At 38.0% G+C, this 22,767-nt stretch overlaps 1 protein-coding gene across 2 annotated transcripts in view; it reads right to left on the reverse strand.

Moving 5' to 3' along the window:
• Positions 1-22,767, reverse strand: part of slc4a10b (solute carrier family 4 member 10b) — a 31,499-nt gene that overhangs the window by 3,882 nt on the left and 4,850 nt on the right. The window contains exons 3-23 of one of the 2 annotated variants that reach the window (XM_088352931.1): positions 16,660-16,741; positions 16,090-16,242; positions 14,642-14,780; positions 14,250-14,410; positions 12,106-12,291; positions 11,928-12,016; positions 10,633-10,790; positions 10,461-10,548; positions 9,598-9,744; positions 8,003-8,097; positions 7,717-7,891; positions 7,501-7,634; positions 5,595-5,691; positions 5,446-5,525; positions 5,215-5,320; positions 4,728-4,889; positions 3,540-3,653; positions 3,284-3,445; positions 2,956-3,207; positions 1,785-1,853; positions 1,418-1,591 (exon numbers count right to left, since the gene is read on the reverse strand). In XM_088352931.1, the coding sequence (XP_088209057.1) occupies positions 1,418-1,591; positions 1,785-1,853; positions 2,956-3,207; positions 3,284-3,445; positions 3,540-3,653; positions 4,728-4,889; positions 5,215-5,320; positions 5,446-5,525; positions 5,595-5,691; positions 7,501-7,634; positions 7,717-7,891; positions 8,003-8,097; positions 9,598-9,744; positions 10,461-10,548; positions 10,633-10,790; positions 11,928-12,016; positions 12,106-12,291; positions 14,250-14,410; positions 14,642-14,780; positions 16,090-16,242; positions 16,660-16,741 (2,823 nt within the window). Of the gene's footprint in view, positions 1-1,417; positions 1,592-1,784; positions 1,854-2,955; positions 3,208-3,283; positions 3,446-3,539; positions 3,654-4,727; positions 4,890-5,214; positions 5,321-5,445; positions 5,692-7,500; positions 7,635-7,716; positions 7,892-8,002; positions 8,098-9,597; positions 9,745-10,460; positions 10,549-10,632; positions 10,791-11,927; positions 12,017-12,105; positions 12,292-14,249; positions 14,411-14,641; positions 14,781-16,089; positions 16,243-16,659; positions 16,742-22,767 lie in introns of both variants that reach the window. The other variant, XM_088352930.1, reaches the window with a different exon arrangement.

The raw sequence follows: 22,767 nt of genomic DNA on the forward strand, positions 1-22,767 counted from the left end.
TATCTGACCTATGTAATAAGTATATCCATGAGATTTTGTTGTATTGGACACAAGAGGAGCTATCTATAAAATGTATTTAATAGGGAAGATAAAGGGGTAGGAAAAATAAGCATCTGCTTCTGACTACCCCTTTTCGAACATGTTGTGTGACATTATTTCGTTGTTGACTCATTGTTTTTGTCCTGTTTTTATTTTTATGTTCGAAATAAAGTTTTCATTCATTCATTCAATATTTGCAAACATTTTGGCATTTTTATGTAACTTTCACATTCCCCCTGGCATATTTTATTTTACCGTTTTGTTTTTTATCTTTTTCTTTATTGGTATTTTGATTTGTTGTATTTTTTTGTGGTAAAATGTGGTAATGTATCTGAAAATATTCAAACAAAAAAGAAAGCATGCTCAAGATGGCGCTATGCTCAAGGAAACTGTCTAAATCAGGTGTCACCAACTTTTTTGAAGCTGAGAACTCCTTTTTTGTTACTGATTAGTGCGAAGGGCTACAGGATTGATATGCATATCGAAAATAACAATAACGACATATCTTACTATGACTGTTATTATTAAGTTATTACAAGGTTAAAAATAGTGGTACAGTTAAAACAGCCCCAGTCAACCAGTTAAACATCTTCCTTGCAGTGTTCCCTCTAAGCTGCGTGCGTGCGCAATCGCGCACTGCCTGCACATTCTCAGCGCACAGGTAAATCTATCCAGCGCAGTGTTTCCTCTAAACTGCGTGTGTGAGTTTTTAAAGTTTTTTGAGAACCGGCTTCCTCGGCTCGGCTCACTAAAAGGAACCGGCTCTTTCGGGTCCTAAACGGCTCTTCAGGTTGTTTTTGCTTCTTTCATCCCTATATGACCAAATATTATGTAAAATTATGCACAAAATGACTTAAAGAAAGGGGTAATAGAACAAATAAGTAAAAAATACCAAAATGAAAAAGTAGTGTAAAGCTGAGAAAAAAAAACAAAAGGAAGAGAAAAAAGAAGGAAAAATTCAGAAGAAAGCCAGAAAAAAAGAAAAAGAAATAAAGGAAAAAAGTAAATAGAGAACAAAAAGAAACAAGTAACAGCTAGGAAAAAATAAACACGATGAGATTTTTTTAAAAGGGATTAAAAAAAAAGGAAAAAAACACGGAAAAAGAAGAAAAAGTTTGTGTTGAATTTAAATAATTTCCAATCATACCAAGTCAATCTTGTTGCCAACATTATACTTCCACTGTTGTTTCAAGCGTTGCTCACCGACTTTGTGTGAACGCTCAGACCCGTGGAAAATTAGAGGGAACATTGCTTCCTTGTATATCAGCATTGAGTGATTTATATATGTGTACCTTTTCTGATATATTCGGAAACTTTACTGCGACAGTCAAAGGAAAACAGAAATCTGGAATTTAAGTGAGCTCTGGCTCGTGTGTACCATCATGGGGAAGACGATGGCGGCCTTGGAGGTTTTGATGACCCAAAGAAGAATCAAACAGCTGAGCTGGATGAAAGTGAACAGATGCACCTTCCTCAAGGGTACGTGACGCAGGTAGATGAAATCTGGCTGATGCTTGGCCGGCATGCCGAACAGCGTGAGACGGTCAAAAAACTGTAGGGAGTAGAAACGCGTGCCAGGATGAGGATACCCAACCAATGAGCCGCTTTTGAGAAGCGATAGCATATTATTTTTTTCATTTTCTTGACTTATAATGATGCCAAAGATAGATGAAACTAGCTAAAATTAGATTGAGACATGCTAGTTTGCACGCCAAGCAAAACGTTAGAAGAATTGGTGGATGTACCTGTATTCCTCGTAGAGAAGACGCTCCCATGTAGAGAAATACGCCATATAAAACGGGCATCGGGATGAACTGATGGACAAAAAAGGTGTACTTTAAGAGCAGATTTTATAAGGTTCACCTGCACAACTTATATAGTACAAGAAATACTATAGTTCTGTACAAAAGGCGTCAGGAATCTGTCTGGATTAGTTATTAAAGTGTGCATGAACCAATTTTTCTGTTTTGAATTGCTAAAAGGCATAATTCTGCATTTCTTTTTCCTGGAACTGTGTACATATGACGTTTAGAGCCACACTCATCCCAACTTAATACATTAGTGGATTTATTTTTCCTGTAAGAAATAATGGTAAACTGATTAATCTATTATGGCCTATATGAAAAGTCCTCTTTTTGTCCAATTGAGCGTGTATTGAGCCAGCAAATCATTCCTTGACATGTACATATATGATACATGCATTTGATTTTGAAAAAAAAAATAATAATAATAATACCTTAATACAAATATGTTTTGGTACAATTTACATACCTTTGGAGTTAAGTGTAATGGTATATTTCTTTCCTCTCTAGTAATGTATGTATTGGCTGGCATTTTCTTCCCAAAAAGGACTAGCCTTATCACGATTAAACGCTTGCTAAGGAACAAATTCTTTGATCACATATTTGTTTCATTCTGCTCTCCCGAATGATAAAGAAACTTCTTGTTCCATTTTAGGCACTTTATTCACAGCTCTGTCGGTTCTCTGATCTGTTTGTGAGTAAATTCTTAACTCAAATGGTAACATAACAACATATAGGTCATTGTGTGAACTTACTGCCTCTCCACGTTTAATCTCTTGTTTGATACCAGTTCTCTGGTCTAACTTTTCAAACCAGCTAAGACTTGCTTTAAAAGTAAAGCCCTTTTTATCGATTTCAGCATGCCCCCTGCTGCTTGTACCCGCACTTTTGTTTTTCAGATGATCATAAAGCGCAAAAGCAGTTCCATCGACAGTTTGGCTTTTATCGTCCGCACACTGCAGCCTTAACACTATCTTGGCTCAACGCGGGCCTTTCAAAAGCTGAAATTTGGTCAAAAGCGAGGTTCAAGTTGGTAAAGGGCAGAGGATTTTGAAAGCGGAGGAACCACCGGACTTTATAAATGAAATTAAGAGCCATAAAGTGCACATTTGACCTTGAGAACAGAAGTCATAAAGACAGAGCATCCCATGAGGACAAAGATCATGAGGCCAGTTAAACGTTGCTCCCTGATGCCCAGAAACTTGGGCTGCTCCCCGGGCGCCGAGCATTGCGACTCTAGCTTCAGGCTGTTAACGTGAGTGATGGAAAGGACGGTGGCCGCCACGAACCACGGCAAGCCCATCAGGGAGCACACGCCGAGCATCAGCCCCACCATGAACAGATCCAGGTGGTAGCCGCAGCCTTTCTACAAGGGAGGAATCACTGTCAATACATTTTTTTCTGCATTAAGTCATTCTTAGTAAGTCAAAGCAAACAAAAACCTTGAGTTTGTGCTCCTTCCTGTTGATGATGACAGCTGTGATCTGCTGGTCCATGAAGATGAGAATGGTGCACAGAAGAGCTGGAAATAGTGTGATGACAAGGGTCCACCAGGGGTTTGGCCCCAGCGGGTTGATGAACCAGCCTCGATCATCTCTGGTTGGCTAGAATTGGCAACATCGGTTGGACGTACACGACAGAGACAAATCACTCTCAGTTGCAGTTGTCTTCTGTCAAAGTGGACTCATCTTCACTCACTTTAAACACACTGGGAACCTTCAGTTTGGGGGACGGGATCCCTAAGGAGTAGTCAACCATGACCATGGTGAAGATGGTAATGAAAACGGCAAAATCGCTTATGACGGACCTCACCTGTTCAGAGAAATGTATTTTCAAAGTTGAGACCAAAAACTTTCGTACATTCCATTAAGACTTGTAATGGTTGGTTTGGTCAGAAATACACTAATGTTGTATATATATATATATATATATATATATATATATATATATATTTTTTTTTTTTTTTTTTTTTTTTTAAGGAAAAAAAAACAAATAGCACAAAAAACAGTTGGTCCCGTGGCTGAAAAAACTAATTTCTGCATTATGGCTAGCTGTATTTTTGTGCTACATGTTTTTTTTTTTTTCATGGGCATTATTGCTGACGTGGCCTGCAGAGGGATGGGCGCCACCAGGCTGTACTTGCCCAAGACACACCACAGGAAATGGTGCCCCTACGACCCTAGTGGTTCAGGGATCCAACCAACCAACCAACAGTATAAAATTAAGCGTACGCTGTATGCCCAAGTAAGTCATATAAGTCACACTATATAAATAAACATATAATTAAATAAAAAATCATTTCAAAAATTTCAGATTGTCTAAACTTTTTCAAGGAATTACTTCCCCATTCCTTCAAAAAATATACATGGAAAACAATTTGTAGGGCCACGGACAATTATTGCTGAAAAAAAAATTAAAATTAGATATGTTTTATTTCACACAGCACATTTCACTTTTACACTGCAAAATGCACCATAGAAATGGGTAAATAATCATATTTTCAGGTGAAATTATCTTGTTCATATTTGAAATATTTTCTTATTTCAATATTTTTTTAATGAATTTTATTTGTCAGAATTAGTACATGTACTGAAGAAAATTTTCTTGGTACCATATCACATCATTTTGTTTAGTTTTACAAGTATTTTCTGATTTTACCAGGGGGAAATAAATCAAATATAGTGAAATTACAAACGTAATGTAAAAAGGAGAAGACGAAATTGTCTTTTTTTTCAGTTTATTTCATAAAAGTTTTAAAAGTTGTGTACATTAAAAAGGGGGTTATTATTTGTTAATACAATAACAGCAAGAATCCACCAAGAAGTAATATGGCGCCATCACAGGGCATTAAAGAAAGCATGTGTGAGCGTCAATGACGTGTTCTACCTTTGTGGGAAAGTAACTTCTGAACCGGAACTCCTTAAGGAAGGACGACATTAAGACGGTGGAAAAGAAGAGAATGACGCACCAGAACAGAACATCGGGGACGTAAGGCCCTTTGGGGCCGCAGGCGCTGCCCACAAACTCGCCACGCTTTTCAATGCAGTCCTACAAAACGATAATCAGATCAAAGAAGGATGTTATGATTAGCTATGAATCGTAAATTGAGATCTTACTGGTCAGAATTAAGAGCAGTCGAGTTCACGGGGAACAGAGGGTATAAAAGGGAAAAAAATCAATTTTGTGGTGATTTACAGTGAATAATCCAATATAATCCTGCCCACATGCCCTTAATCTCCTCTGTTTTCAATCTGAGAGAGCATGCCACTTTGAGGTGGGAAAAATATCACAGAGTGCTTTTTCATTTTGTAAATTGTGCATCTTTTTTTCTTCCTTTTTTAAAAAAAAATATCAAACGAGGACAAAGTTTTACCTTGACCTCCAACGCTTCCCAGTAAATCTCAGAGGCGGTGATATTATTGAATTCCCAGTACTTCAGGGTGCCGTTGGTGGGGTCAGAAGGCTCCACGCATGAACATCTGTGAAGGCAAATAAACATCTGGGTCTCAAAATAATCCCTCATCTGTGCCAGATTTACAAGTCATCAAAGAAGTGAATTGTAATTAAACTATCGCTTCATCCTTTTGTTGTTGTGACCACCTACGAGTACAAGGAGAGCTTGTCCAGGTTGTTGTTCTTGTTAAACGGATAGTAGTCCCCCAAATAGAGCAGTTTTTCCAAGGCCTCGTAAATGAAAATGATGCAGATGAGTGAGGCGAAGGCTTCTTCCGTAAAGCGGGTGATGTAACACACCAGGGAACTGGCGTCAGTGGCCACCAGCACAATGCAGAGGAAAGCCGTCCACAGGCCGATGCAGGTCCTCAGGGAAAGGTAGGACAGACCGTACTCCCTGAGGGGACACGGGGACAAAATCCCAGTGGAAATTGGTTGGTTCAGGCTATTTCCACAATGCATTGTCGTCATGTCACGACGGAAAAAGCAGCTCATCGTTGAAAGGGGGATTCCGGTTATGGGGCTCTAGCATCCTCTGGTGGATCGTTTGGTGAAGTTTAATTTATTGTAGGACTGTTTGTCCATTTTTTGTTGAGATTAACAAATTAATCATACCATTTTAAGTATACAAATTGGGGATGTAAAGATCATAGCAATATTAGGATATCGCAATGTAGAAAACAAAACGCTTATTTGAAGGAGCCGTATTAAATTTGGAACTATGCTACTCACACCTGCCATATCCTGGCTTATGTCACCATTGCAGCCTCAGTCAGCTCATTCATAATTACCATGCAAGTACTTGGTTTTTTTTAGAAGCGCTCGTACAAAGTCTTATTTTTTTTCATCTTTCTTGGGGTTCAGGTTGTCATTTGGAGTGTTCTTGAAGCAGCCCTTTTCTTACTCTCACTATTTTCATGCTATACTAACAAATACAAACAAAAAAACCCGCAGGCACAAACATTACATAGCTTGAGTACTCTCCCTACTCCCCCATTCTCCTACCTAACGGGTTCGACACGGACAACTTTGCTAAAAGTAAAATAAAAGCAGATAGAAAGAAAAACATAAGAGCTAATTGAACTCATTTGGGCATTGCAAAAACATACTTAATAGAAAAAATATTTTGCTTTCAACTTGTTAAAAGACACCTAAAACGACGCAATCCACCATTAAGTTTTTTTTTGTAACTTGTCATTTGTCTAGTAAAAATATAACAATTGTATTCCAAATCAGCAAAATTATCTTATCTAGCACATGGTGGATCATTTTTTCCTAACTTTAAGAGTTTGTTTGTAATCTTGGAAGGAAATATTAAAAGGAGAAAAAATATCTACCAAATGCTGGGATACTTTAACCAAACAGTTTTATTTTAGAAACAAGATTTTAAAAAGTCAAGTCAAGTCTCTTTGATTTTATAGCCCTTAATCACCTAAGTCTCAAAGAGCTGCACAGACTATAAAATATCCCTTGACCTTAAACTAAGATGAGTCAAGTCATGTGTAGCCCTTAATCATAATTAAGTCTCAAAGGGCTACACAGAGGGCCATCTCCTGGCCTAAAGTCATGATCGCAGCATCAGTTAGCTCATTCCGCAAGTACGTGCATTTCCTAGACACGTTTCGAATAAACTCGTCTTTTAATATCTTTTTGGGGGGTTTCGTTTTAGAAATGGTACTTTTCTTACTTTTTTCCCATTTTTTTGATACACGAACAAAACACTGTGATGAAAAGAATAAAGTCACTCTCCATCCCTCCCACTTTCCCCCACTTTCCTCCTACCTAATTAAACGTACTTGCAGAATGAGCTAACTGAGGCTTCGAGCCATGATAAGAGAATTAGGCAATCGTGAGTACTGGGCTCCAATAGAGGGCAAGTAAAATTAAAAAAGTTACCTAAAGCCAGCAACATTTTATACTGATGGGGTCAGAATTGTATTCGTATATCCATATGTCGTTTTTATGTGGCAATATTTCATGTGGCCCGTTATCTATCCTCGCGGTTTCATTTAATTTGTTGTCACGTCGATCGAAGCCAAAAATGAAAATCGAGCTGATTTTTTTAAGGCTTTGTGCTTTTTTTTTGTTTGTTTTACATTTTTTTTAGTATTCTAAGCTTTGCTTGTTTTATTAGCAAACTGTTCTTCGTACTGTGGTAATTTTGCGAGGTCAAACAGTATGTAACCTTTATAAAATCACAACATACTTGCAGAATTTGAAGAGTATCTTTTCAAATACCAGGACCGGCCCTGTGCTGCCCAGAATGGTGAGTGGCTGACCGGCAAACAAGGAGTAGGCAATTCCTGTCAGCGAGGCACCAAACAGCGACTCAATAGCACTCTAAGAATGATAAAAATGGCAGAAAAAAGCCATCAATACCCGCAATAGGAAATAAAAACGTCAGATAAAGTCAGTGCTTTACTATGCGTCCTTCAGTTGCCTCGCCCAAAAGTCCTCCAAAAGTAATGACGGGGGACATGCAGGCACAGTAGAGGAACAAGAAAGAGGCCACGCACTGCAGACTGAATGCATCCGTGTAGTCCGACAGGTAATGGGGGGTTTTGCGCTTGATGTCCAGAATGAGACCACCAAACCATCTGGGAATTTCCAAGAATGTACACTGGTATTGAAATGTCGGCCACCCAAAAAGTAATATTAATAAAAAAAAACAAGAAAGAAAAGCCATAATCTTTATTTGACTGACGTACTTTCCTGTACGTTGCAATTCAGGACCTCCATGACCTTCATTCTCCTCTTCAGTAACCTCAGCTAAGTCATCAGGTAGATTCTTCTTCCTCTTTTCCTGTTCCGCAAACAAATCCGCCAGATTTACATTAAAATGCACTTAAATGACACTGTATGAATGTAGCAAAAACATTTTGGTCGCTCCTTGGTTTAGCAGAATTGTTGATATCATTGTCACAGTTAGAATACAGTAAAGGGAACTACAATTGCAAACAATAATATTTCAATATTTTAAAATATTAAATATGGTTGGGAGGGTTACTTTAAACATGTAATCTGATACAGGTACTAGTTAAATGTTGAAAAATCTGGTAATCAGTAACGTAATCCGAAAACCATAATGTTGATGTAATGTAACATGATTACTTTTGAAATACTCCACTACCATGTATGCTTTCTAAATTCCCAACAAACTCTGGGATATCTTGAGTCCAAGTTCAAGTTTATTTGTTTGAAGTGGGGATGCAAAACCTCTTGACTATCTTCGGATTTACAACGCGGTCCATTCATCTGAGATTGACTGGTGTCCTCCTTAGTTTGATGTAAGTGTCTTGGACGAATATTACTAGAACAGCTTTTTTCCATCTTCGCAAAGTTGCTAAAATTTGCCCTAAGTCGGTTGTGGAGATTATAATTCATGCGTTTGTTACCTCGCGTCTCGATTACTGTAATGCACTACTCTCCGGTCTCCCGAAGTCCAAAATCAAGAGCCTTCAGCTGGTACAAAATGCTGCAGCGAGGCTTTTACCTAAGACAAGAAAGTTTGATCACATTACCCCGATTTTAGCTAACATGCTCCCTGTTAGCTTAAGATGTGATTTTAAGGTTATGTTGGTAGTATACAAAATCATGAATGGACTTGCTCCCTCATATCATTCAGATTTAATTTCCCCCTATGTTCTGGTCCGGAGCCTTCGCTCTGAAAATGCTGATCTACTAATGATCCCAGGAGCCAAGTAGAGATCCGCAGGTTCGAGAGCGCTCTCCAATCGGGCCCCAGTGCTGTGGAATGCTCTTACCCCTGAGATTCGATACGCAACCTCAGTGGAAATGTTTAAATCTAAGCTTAAAACACACTTTTATTCTATAGCATATGAATAACCTATATTTTATGTTGACAATATCTGTGTATTATTTGCCCTCATGTAAGTTTTAGAGCAGGGGCTTGTGTCATAACAGTCTGGTTTGCAATAATCTGTGGTCTGTGCAGCCCTTTGAGACTCTTTGTGATTAAGGGCTATACAAATAAACATGACTTGACTTGAAGCTTATTTTCAGCAATTATAAGCTCAAAGTAAAACAATACCGTAATTGTATTGTATGTTTTGAACAAGGATGGACTGCAAAATACAAACAGAAAATGTCCCTAAACGCATCCCTATCACGCAACTCCAGTCACAAAACTGCAGGCTTGCACCAATTCAATGAAATGAGTGCAACATTGAAGGAGAGAAAAATACAGACAAAAAGAAAAGTGCTTTTACTTGTAAAACAGTGTGACAAACACGAGGTGGCAGATAAATTGGAGGAAAATTAAGAAAACAAAAATAGTACTTACTTGAGAAGGCACATTTTTGGGTGGTTCTATTCGGATAGATGGATCCCACTCTCCTGGTGGCAAAACTGTGACTTGATCCAGAAATTCATCAATGCCAGCAATCAGATCATTTCGGTCCTTAGCTTTGTATGCCACATCATGGAAAACCTGGAACAAAAAGTCCATTGGAGAGACCTGAATTACCGTACTTTAAATCAATACCAATTTTGCTATCAAGACTCTTCTCTAATTATCATGGATCACTGTTAAAATATGTCGTGCAAAATGTATCTACAGTCCTCACTCTGTGTAGACATTTACATTGACAGGGATTTTGCAGGAGTTTGAAAGAAAATACATTTCGTACAGTCTGCCATCTTGTGCGATGGAATTACATGCTAGATTACACCAAAAACAGAAAAGCAGTTATACCTGTAACAAAAATATATATAAAAGGGTAGGTGTGGAGAAATGTCTCGAGTTTAGCCCCCCCCCACAAAAAAAATAACCTTGTAAATCAAAAAAAACTCATTGATAATACAGTTGGGTGACAGTAACAAGTGTTATTTAGTCAGTCAAGATAGTACCAAACGTCATTAGTAATCCTTTTTTAACCTTCGCTCGAGTTCACCTACTAAAACCTCTCATGCCCTCATAAGTGCCCTATTTTTGCATAATTTTTGCCCTATGAGTCCGCCAAATCCATTTTTTCCTCACTGATATGGACAACAGCCTAAATCCCAGCCATGAATAATCCCCAAAAGCATCTCTTAAAAGCTCTGAGCTGTGCGTCATGCTGAAAAATGTTCCACCACTTTGGGAAGCCCGACTGTGAATTCATGCAAACATGGCATTCCACTTTTACAAAGCGGGGGCTTCCCTACCTCATCCGTCATGAGCGTAGCCATGGACCTTCCGATCTCATGATACTGAGGGCTTCTTCCGACCGGTCCCAGGAGTATAAACAGAAACCTATCGTTTGACGCAACAAAAAAACATAACACTGTCATATTCTTGGTCTTCGAATTAAATCTGTCAGCATGCTGAAAATCTGACCTGGTGGCGATGGGGACTTCTGCCAGACCACTGAGAAGAACAGCCGGCGAGAGACGCACAAAAGCCACCACTGGCTTGTTGAGGAAGTCCAACTCTCCTATTAAGACGTTACATGTCTCTGCGCCAGGTGGGATCTTCTTCATAAAATGAAGATCCATCTAAAAGAAGTGTGCAGTACAAAAAAACTAGTGAATGTTCTAGAAGCCATTTTGTCATTAGTTTCCTTTATTTAATTCCATAATTTAAAAGTATCCCACAAGGCACCATCCCTATCCCTTTTTCTATACAGTTTCAATTTGTGTATCTACTGCTTTCCTTTTTAAATAAATCACTGAATTCTGTTTTTCCTGTATTATGTAAGCATGATGCGAATTTAAGCCTCCACTGATGATGTGTTAAAGATATAACCTAAAAAACACTAAAACTATGTTCCATATGACTCTTTAAGCTGTCCAATATTTTTTTAGAGTTAATCCTAACATTTACCACAAACAGCTATTTTTAAACCTATCTATTAAGCATTTTCTCTGGGGACAAGTTACATAATATATAAAATTTGAAAGATTGGTTCAAAACAGCACACTTATGCTGTGATTGCGAATATTATTTTGTTTTTCCCCAAAATCCTCTAGTTTTAAATGCTTTGGAAATGAATGCTCTGACAAATGCTGGCAGAGGGAAGGTGTTGATTTCTCAGCGAGAATTATGCAAAAGTAACACACAGTAAGTGGAGTGTTACTTGTTCTCTGAAATGTTTCATAATGCTATGTTTATTGTGAATATTGTGCAAAAACAGTGAACTATGAGGAGAATCACTCTAGTCCGCTAGGATGAAACTCACATAAAGACAAGCACATTATTATCAAAGCATATCCTACACTAAAGAGAACACTCATCTAGTCTTTTTTTAATTAATCTTTCTTGTCTGTGATTCTCTCATGCATTATTACACTGAAAATCTATTTGGTGAGACTGTAATCCTAATCCTTACTAGAAATATATTCTATAAAGTACAGAGCCATAAATGTATTACATTATATTACAGGAAGTGATCATAATAATAAATGCTGACTTGGTGTCTCAGTGTCATGTGTACACTTGGAATTGTGCCAGGACTGGAAATGCCTTGTGTAAATCCTCTATTAATACAGAGGGAATGTCACATTTCTGAGCAGCTTTTTGGCAATCATTTACAGGTTTTCGAGCAAGTCGTAATTTAGAATTCCATGTTCCAAGTCAATAAAGCAGAGTGAATAGTTACTGACTTCGCATTAGTTAACATCACATTGGTGTACCTTGGTTAAATCCATAGAGCTGTTTACTCTAGTTACATCCCCTTTTGCATCTGGACTTGCTAAATGAGACTGGGAAGATGTCATCTGACCTGGATGATACAGAGAGAAAAGATCAGTAGCCTGATCCAATCCCGATGACCATAAAGTAGCAGCATAGAAACTGTTGTGTCCAACTCACCATTCTTGTCTAGGTGAAGGTCTGATGTCCGTCGACCGATATCAGCAAGGGAGCGTACGATAGGCAAGCGATTGGCCAGCTTTTTCTGGTTCTGGTGATGGTGTCTTTTCAGCAGGACTCTGTGTACTTTTTTTCGGAGATCTTCGCCCAGTGGAGAGTAGAGCTCCTGGTGGTCCAGTACCATATCTAAGCAAGATTGTCACAGTGTCGTCAAGTGGGTAATATCAGACAGAGTCCCTCATTTCAGGCATTGATTAATGTAGGATCACCAAAAAGAACAGTTTGGTAAGACTTTTTCGTGGTTAAGTAAGGAAATGCTGCCAACTTCCCTTAAACAGAAGGGGCTCCATCATAAACACAATAAGGACAGGACCACATAAAATATGACAGATAGGATAAAAACACTAACCCCTTGAGGACCGACAAGGGTGATCATTTTTTTGGCAAGATGTATGTTTTAAGACACCAATTTCTCAATTTGACAGCAAATACAGACGTTCCCCTACTTACAACCATTCGACTTACGTAATACGGTAGATACCAACATTTTTTTGGGGATGTCAAAAAATATCCTCACATTGCTGAAAGTTAGATTTTGTATTGTGTGCACCTTTTTCAGAGTACAAGACATTACTGTAGTGCTTCTTTCCACCGCTACGGCGTGTGGCGCTGTAAGAGGTCACCCAGCATCCACCCAGAAGAAAAAAAATCCACTTCCTCTTCCTTGTTCGTGTGTAAACATTCTATGATGTCTATACTAATATATGATCTCCAGCGTGCTAAGAACTTAATTTTTTTTATTGTTTGATATCTCGTACATCCATTCAATATGGTTGGCATAAAGTGTAAAGAAGAGGCGAGCCGTTTCTTTTGAATTGAAAGTGGAATAAGAAAGCTTGATGCAATTGAGAAAATGGTTGAATCGCTTTTTTTTCGGCCACTCTCTAACGCGGAGGAGGACATCTTGACGCTCGTCTTCCAAAAGTAAGTTACCATTAACTTATTTATCTTTATAGAGGATATTGTTTTATTAATTGATTATTTTTCAGTACAAAACAATACATGTTACTTATACACGACTTAAACATACTTATACAAACCTTAAAAATAAAAAATATAGCACTGAAGCAACTTACAAACAATTTCAACTTACGAACCAATTCAACTTACGAGCAATTGTCCGGAACTTATCTTGTTCGCAAGTAGGGCAATGTCTGTAACTACTACTTGAATTCGGAAATTGAAAGAACGCAACTGAGACTCATAGCCGATTTTACACACTTTTATCCTACTCAGTTTCAGTTATAGTCACTTTTTTATAAAATGATTCTGTGCACATCTCATTTTGAAACCAGTATTAATGAATGACATGCTGCAAAAAAAACAACAAAAAGGAATGTATTAAGTAACTGAAAGAAAAGGGTTTTTTATTGTTATGGGATTCAGGCATGCAATTGATTATTATTTCATATACTTTATTAAAAGTAAATAAAACCAAGGCATAAAACTTTTAAACCATGTGGGATTGATAAGTAACTCATTTAATGTTTGTTCAGATGCGATTTTATTCTGCAGGCTCACATTAAAGAAAGTAGTTCCGTTTTTACTATTGGACATCTGCAAAACAGATTTAGTAGTTTCCCATGGTTGTTAATTATTTTGACTTATATGCACTGTTTACATCATTGTCACGACTGGCTAACCATGTTGCCGTTTCTTTTATTTCTACACCCTTTAGGGCTGACCTGCTTTTTGTAAACTAGGATATTTAGTAAAAAGGAAGGTCTCCAGGGAGAACCTTAAGAAGAGGTTGGAATGTTTGCACCTTGAGTGTTTTGGTAAAGTCCACTCCTGTTTTCATTGCAAGCTCAAAATTAATATAAGTCCCCTTCTCCTATAACGAGTATTTACTACACCATAAACTCAAGAATTATATAAAATAATAATGTGACATTTCTGGAACTCAACCGCACTCTTGTGCTAATGTGAAACCCAATAGTCTTAATTGGTTCAAACTGAGTAATATGTGTAGGACTTTTTTTCGATTAAAAAAATAAATTAACCAAGCAAGGGGTCACTGCAACCTAGTGGGTCAGCTCAAGTCTTCTAATATCTGAGAGTTCTAATTTAACAATATCCAATACCTGCAATCTCCTCAATAGCGCCAGCCCTCATGTCAAGCAGCACGGTGCCGTTGATGATGCAGCTGCGCAGCTCAAACAGGCTGTGCAGCGACAGCGTGGCCACGTAAGGTTTACTCCAGCGCTCTCCTCCGTCCTCCACGTCCTCCTCAAACTTCAGCCACCTGCCACGACAGTTGCACGGATCAGGCGCCGGCAAGGCAGACGGGAGAGAAGCGGCGTGCCATCTGCCAGGGCGCCACGCTTTTCGCTTTGATAGCTCCTTCTCTCACTTGGACTCATTTAGCAGAGCAACGTATTGCCTTTTCTTAAGAGCGTAGCCGTAAATACAGTATGGCTCACTTTTGTGGCTGAAACGAGAATTTCATTTAATAAACTGTATGTGTATACTCTACCTGGCACTCTCCCTCCACTTAGAATCTTCGCCCTCCCTGACAAAAATCTCATCCATCTGCGTAAAAAGATCGTGAGGTAGGTGTTCCTCGTCCTCGTCTTCCATCCCAAGGAGGAACTGAACCCTCTGGGAAGGGGTATCTAGGAACACAAATGTAAAAAAAATCAATTGGGTCATATTTGAGCAACAAGTTTGTATCTCTTTGTGCTGTTTGTAACGTGAGCTGTGGCATTTCGAATAAGCTGGAATTGTTGGGATGCTTTTCCGAGGACCATTACAATAGAACAGGGGTTAGGAGCCTATGGCCCGTGAACCAGATATAGCTCTTTTCATGAGTAGATCTGGTTTCTGGGTTTAACGATGCAATTATTCTTTGCATTATTCCAATTTTAGAGTATACAAAGCGAAAGCGAAATTGGAACATAGAAGGTTCGGTCCAGATTATATGGATCACAGTCTACACTACAGTTTACAGTCACGATTTTACACCAACAGACCTTGTTTTGGCTGTACATCTTGATGGAATCCTTTATTCCGCGATGAGCATGTTAACCCCTAATCTAAGCTCAGTAAACAATGTATTTTTACTGTTAGGATACTCTCTGGTCAAAACCCACAGAACAAATTGTAAACACCCAAACACCTATTCGATCTATTTTTTTGGGTGGGAAAATCTCACACACAGCGATCTCTGACCAGCAGTTAAATACATCCGTATAGTTCTCGCTTGCAGGGTCTTGTGACATTTTTACAAAAGAACTCTGCTTGCACCTTGTTTTAATACCATTATTAATGGGGAAAACCGACGGTCGAAATGAGTTTTTACGTCTTAAGTAACTGCCAGAGGGAGACAAATGTTAAGTGGTATATTTGTGGATATGGGACACGGGCTTTGCTCTTATCAAACGTCACACAGTGTTATAAAAAGTGATATATATATATTGCTTTCATGGGTCTTTGGGTTCCCGACCCTTGCAATAGGATGTGAGTGTAACACTTGGTCCTTATAGGGCCACACACAAAAAAATTAAGGAGCAGCAGGGTAATGTGGACTTTTCTCTATTCACATTTTCTTTATATAGCTTTCCAGAGATTTACAGGTATTTCAAATTTTAGAAAAAAATGTCAATTGCTTTCAAAATTACAAATAGTTCATTTTCCTTTTTTATAATTAAAATACAAATGTTTAGTGAAAGAGCAGATATAACTGTTAGTGTAAGCTGCGAATCACTGAGAAAATAGTCGGCAGGCCACAAATTGCCCCTCGGCTTTGGCTTGGACCCCACTATGATAAGAGATACTGTAAAAGAAGAAATATGATTCCCCTTTTAATCGAGAACAGTACTATAAAAAGTATTTGAACAAAAGGGTGTGTCGCAATAATTTTCATCTGGATAATAAATTTAGTGGTGAAATAAAACAACAATAATGAACTGATTTCAGTCGTACCATAAATGGGAGACTCTCTTCCCTCCACCAATGGGCTCGCCCGTTCCCTGCTCCGTCGTTTGTATCTGTTTCCATGGTGACGGTGCCTGCGATGGCTGCGGTGTCTTGTGCTGCCTAAAGGGACGTGCACTCCAATGTACAAAGTCCTGTGGCCTGCAAACACATTCGAGAGGGTATTGAGCAAAATATCCATTTGCTTATGTGTATGTGTAATAAAGTGTTCTTACGTGCGTGTGTGTATCTACATTGACCTCGATGGGCTTTACAGATAATCATCATGGATGAGTCTAGCCTCTTTGTGGTAGTCCATTAAATGTTATATTGTATTGTCGTATTAATGATGGATTTCTCATTGCTGTGCAGTTTTGATAAAGTGCATTGCCATCAATGTGATGATACAGCAAGGCTAAGCCTCTTATGCAATCAAATTTGAACCATGTCAGATATACTGTACACACCTGAAAATTATCATCGCAGTAATATTTTTTTTCAAGTGAGATGCTCAAAATGAGTATGATTGTGTTTGGCTGTAATTAAATGAACTTTTTAAAACACGTTTTTACGCGCTACCTTCAACATCTTCCGGCTGAAAGTTGGTGCTTTGCTGCAGACGCGTTCCGCCTCTATCCACCACAGCTTCATCATCGCTCCTCTAAAAATCATACAAATCACAAACACTTAAACTGAAAACATTTGTTTACTAAATTGCTGGATTAAATGTAATCTCAATAACTAGATCATTTGTGTAGCTGCAAATAAAAACAATAAATAAATAATAAATAACAAAAAATAAATATACTGTATATTCCAGCCTTTAAGGCCAACTTAAAACTTTGATTTGACCAGAAATTTAAAAGTAACTCTGTGCGCATTATATACCGCAAAATATGGTGAATAAGATTGGAAAGGCATACAATAATTATAGGTATGTGTAACCTTACCATTACAATTTGCTACCATATTTGAGCAACGATTGTGCAATGATTTATCAATCGATAAACATAGCAGAGCAAAATCGCAAAACATCGTATGCAATTAGAATTAAACCCGAATAGTGGCAACGCCGACACTTCACCACCAGACCGCCGGTGGTACAGATGACGTATGAAAATGCAATAGAATGGATCCCATTATCACACTATTTTTACTCAGGGTGCGAGAAATACTGATTTGCATCGTGCATTCTGATCAATTTAAAAAGGTTCTCTACTTTTTCATCAACAAATGTTAGGGACTGGTGAAAACAGGAAATATTTCAACAAAATATCATACAAGCTCTTTTACGTACTTACACATATTCAACCACAACGTTATTGAGGGACAGGTGAAGAAATGGAGGATGACCTAGGCCAGGAGTGTCCAAACTTTTCAGAAAGCGAGCCAGGTTTGGTAAGCTGAAAATCTGTGAGGGGCAACTATTCAGCCTGGCATTTTTTTCAACAGTCTTTAATAAATTCACCTGTGCTTGGTGATCAGTGTTGTTACCTCGTAGCTTGCCTTTGTAGCATTTTCATAGGTAAAAACGATCTGATAATTTAATAAGGTCTAAGCCTTTAAGTATGGCACCTGGACCACTAGTTGTTAAGTGTCACCGCTCTCACTGCCATTACTCAGGTTCGATTCCCAAAACATGCAATATTTTGGGATTTTGGTTAGCGAGAATTATTGTCGGATTAATGGTTGCCATTAATTGCACCTTATAGTGCAGATAATACACTACATAAATAAAATGATGAGTAAATAAATAAATATTGATGGCAATCATTTCTGGGAAAAAAAGAAAAACTCAGAATTTACTTGACACTGTTTAACTGTTTGTCGTTTGCTGACATAAAATAAATAAACTAGAAAAGGATTTTGGCAACAACTGTTTGTTCTACAACACGCAAGGAATAAAGCGCTAGATTCCTAATCCAAGTCATTGGGATCAGTGGAAATAACTTTGGGAATCAACTCATTTAATTCCGCTATTTCCTGCAAGTCCAAGCAAGGCACGAACAAGTCTCAAACGCATTCTTAGCGCAACCGCAAACATATTCCAAGCACTTAATACTGAAGGGTTTTTTTTAATCCTTAAAGCTTGCTGCTGGGTGTCAATCAAACCACTTCTGCCCTCCAAACGCCCTCGCTTCCCCAGCGATCGTGACCTGCAGTTGACTATCGAGGCATTTCTGTAATGAACTTTTCTTTGGATGCAGCTGCTGTCGCCTGGCGGCTTGAAGATTTTATTGTTAACCTGTTTAGAAATAAACATGGCAATTTACGAAGCCAAATCACACTGACTGAGATTGTTGTAACAATACAGCATATATATTAGGTTCCACATGGTCCCAATTTTTATTTTTTTATAGTAGATGTCCACACTTTCAATAGTTAGATTGGGTTATTTATGTTTCTTGGGTTTTATGTATATTTATTCTGTGGATTTAGTCTTTTCTTCTAACCATTGAATGCTCCAAACAAAGTTTAATTGGTCTTTTTGACAATGACAATAAATATTCTGAATCTGATTACAGTTCAAAGATGTCTCCGTAATACTGAGAATGTGGAAGCATGGATTCTAGATATTTTTTCTCTCAGGGCAACAAACAGAAAAAAAAAAAATCAAAGGGCCACTATTAGTACTTTTTTTCCTGTAGCTTACCAAACATACCAAATACCTATTTTTTTGAATGTTATTTTTTTCAGAAAGAACCCCAAATACAATTTAGGTATGAAACATCCCTAAATTGTAGTATTTTTTTCTATTACTGACCACAAAATAAAACAATATCATTCCATAATTACTCCAGTCCAGGGGTCACCAACGTGGTGCAGGTGGCCCCCTAAGGATCTCTATTTTTTCCCCTCATTTTTAGTAAGTGCGGACCATCAAAGAATTGGCACCAAGTAGACCCCTATGATCACCTGGGTAGCCCCCAGACCAGTTCTACAGATAGCCCACCAGTAATGAATTTCTGAGAAATTTGATTTCTAACGAGCATTGGAAATCTTTGACATGGTCAGTGTTTTTAAATACATGATGAAATCTTTCAAAAAAATAAGATTAGTTTATAATTTATATATGTATACCACTCACTGCCCTTATACAAGGCATATGTTTTGTTTGTTGACCGAGGGTATTTTGATCCCACTTTTAAAAACTTCAACCTAGTCGTAACATAATAATAACATAGTAACAACATAGTATTAACACAATGGCTGGTTATTTTAGAAATACATATGAAACTGGTAGTCATTTGTGCTGATCAGTAATAAAAAAGAAAACAAGACTGATTAGTGACAAGTCCAAGGGTTGGCAATCGAAAATTTTGGACCAAAAACAAAAAAACATGTGTTTGGAGCTGCAAATATTTTTACATAAGCCTTATAAGAAAAGGCAACACACTGTATTTATCTATATACATAGGAAAATGTTTAAGCCTCAGTGTGTAATATTTGACAACTAGATGCCACTGCGTTGTCTGGTGCAAGTGGGGGCCAGTGCCACAGAGCACAGCATGGCGGCTGGTTGCTGGACAAACATGGCCATAGTGCCGATTCCACTGTGGAAAAGAAATACAAATTTATCAACCTATGCTTTTAAAAAATGAACTGATAAAAATGAACATTCGAGTTTATGAATTTTTTGCCTAGTATTCAAATCAATGTTTTTTTCACTGAATGAAAGTTTTTTTGTAACACTAGGAGGCACTAAATGTTACACATTGTCCCTTTAAGAACGTTTTGAGTCATGTTTGTTTACTAAAAAAAAAACTTTTCCATTATAAAACATTTTTGAAAAAGCACCAAGAAGCTACTAGGGAACACCAAAGATCTGCATGCGGCTCCATAGCAGCTTGTTGCTGACCTCCGGTCAAGTCTGTTGTAATTAGTAACATAAAAGAAAAAGTAAACTCTTATAGAAAACAGGAGGAGTCATTTTAGAAATGCAGATAAAACTGTTAGCGCTTTGTGCTAAATATTAACAAAAAAAGGTGACCTCTGCTCTAATTCTAAAAAATAAAAATAAATAAAAAATAGAATCAAATGTGATCCATTAAACCCCCCAAAAATACTTGGGTTTGTGATAGCATACTTTCCAGCATAAATAGTTCAAAGGACGTCAAAATACCCAAATGGGATAACTGGCACCAAACAAGGTTGGATGACTAAAACTAGAGTGACAAAATGCTGTCAGAGCGCTGGCAAGCCCCCCAGCTTAGGTGACATGACAGGATGTGGCGCACGCACACTTGGCTTGCATCCCTACAGATGGTGGAGGCCTGCTCCGCAAAAAACGTGGCCCGTCCTTGAATGCGGCGGACATAAAGCTCTCAAACAGTCTGACAGCTTTGACGGCCTACTTTTTGGCAGAAGATTTCTATACCGCACAGAAACACAACATGTGACTCGGAAATGTGATTCATGGGCCAGGTCATTTAGGATAGTATAGAGGGTGAATGGAAATCCGAACAATTTACTTTCCACTGTAAAGTCCCAATAAATCATTGGTGCCCCAACCATTGCCTGAGGTCCATTTGTGGTCACCGACATTTTTTTCAGTAGCAATAAAGACATATGCTACTAAAAATATGCTTTATACACATTATAACCAATACTGGGTATAAGTATCAGTGCAGTTCCTTACGAAATTGTCACTTTTCAGTGTGGAATATAATGCTTTGTCAGACCCTTTTTTTTTAATAATTTTGAAAACCTGTTTTAATTAATTTTGACTTCTCCTCCCCCCTCTGGATCCACCCACTAACTCTACTGTACCAGCTTAAGTCACATCACACCAAAGGTAAATTACATTACATTATTTCTTTGCATGTATATTTATTTGTAATGTTACTTCATCATATACCCGTATATTACACACAGGTAGCTCTTACTATACATTATTTTTTTATTTTACTGTTTTCATATAGAATTACTGGGTTTCAGAGCACATGAATTACTTATTACCATAGGGTTCTATCCCTCGCTATACTGCTATTTTACTTTGGCACCAAGAATGGATTACTGTTGCATCACAGGGGACTACTTTATCCCAAATCTATGAAAAAGAAAAACCCCTTAATACCCACAAAAATTGAATTTGAGATTATTTTAAAGCAATGGTTAATTTATTTTCAATATATATAATGAACAAACAAAAACACATTTCATAGATTTGTTTTGGTAATTTCACTTTGAGATCCCTAACAGATTAATGTTATACTGTATCCTAGGGTTTTACTCTACCATATTTTAAGGTACTAGTTCTAAAATTTGGGAGCAGATACCGGTATGAGCAGCCTTCTTGTGGCTGTATAACAACCAGGAACCTGATATAAAGAAATGGTAAATTGCCATTAAATTATTTAATACTATACAAAGTAAAAATAAAATTTGGGGGTTTTAAAGTCTCATCTCATCTCATCTCATCAGCCGTACCGCTTATCCTCAGTAGGGTCGCGGGGGGCTGGAGCCCATCCCAGCAATCATCGGGCAGTGGGCAGGGGACACCCTGAACTGGTTGCCAGCCAATCGCAGGGCACACAGGGACAGACAACTCATTCGCTCATTCACACCTAGGGACAATTTGGACCGGCCAATTCACCTGAAATGCATGTCTTTGGAATGTGGGAGGAAACCGGAGTGCCCGGAGGAAACCCACGCAAGCACGGGGAGAACATACAAACTCCGCACAGAAAGTCTGGAGCTGAATTTGAACCCACGACAGGTTCCCATGACATGAACTGTGCCGCACAAGCGCTTTTAAAGTATTTTTTTAAATTCAGAAGAAAGGCCTTTTTATGTACTTATGGTATCTACTGTATACATTTTAACAGTATTGATCTGGTAAAACAATGTGTTACCGCACAGCCCAATACTATTCATAATATTCTTAATTTTTGTAAAACATTTGTTGACAGACAAATAACCAAACCCAAAAAGGTTATTTCGGTATAATTTGGCAAATTCATTTTTATTTTTCCAGAACTGTTGCCCCGGGCAAGAAAAAAAAAGTTTGCACTCCTCTGCTGTAGATCAAAAACCCAACAAACTTTAGTGGCTAACAGGAGAGCTAAAATAAGGGTTGGCCTGAATGACAAAATAATCTCTTTTAATTTAATGGTATGAAGTCGTCGGTTTTGTTTTAGCTTCACGTAACAGATTAACTGTAAAATGTTTTTTTAGACGACCATGTGTTTTGTGGCACACACACACACAAAGAGAGAGCTGCGGAGAAGAGCACAGAAGCTCTGAAGCCAAAAAAGCTAGGCGCTTAAGACCTCAGGCTAAATAGGGAGTGGAAGCTGTTTGGATGTAGATGGCAAAAAGCTGATGACGACAAATCTCCACCAGAACGATCAACCGGCCACGAGTTCACAAACATAAGTATGCATCTGTTGGACACTTGGAGGGGAAATCAAACAATCCCTCCCAAAAATCTTTATATATTCTATGCACTGAAAATGATCCTTCAGGTGATAGATTAAACACCGTTATTTACCTGTTTTCATCAATTTCAAGAGGCTGTCATGTAAAAAATACATCATTGTTGCTTGGGGTGAGCACTGGTTCTAATTCAAGATCATGTAACACTATACAGATATTTTAACACAAAAAAATCTATCTTTTAAATCATTATTAGATAAGTTGATTATTTAATTGAATAATTTGCATTACTAATTTATTAAGTCCCTA

The sequence above is a fragment of the Urocampus carinirostris genome, chromosome 14 (genome assembly GCF_059441175.1).
Source record: "Urocampus carinirostris isolate Australia breed hairy pipefish chromosome 14, RoL_Ucar_1.0, whole genome shotgun sequence".
Taxonomy (NCBI): Eukaryota; Metazoa; Chordata; class Actinopteri; order Syngnathiformes; family Syngnathidae; genus Urocampus; species Urocampus carinirostris.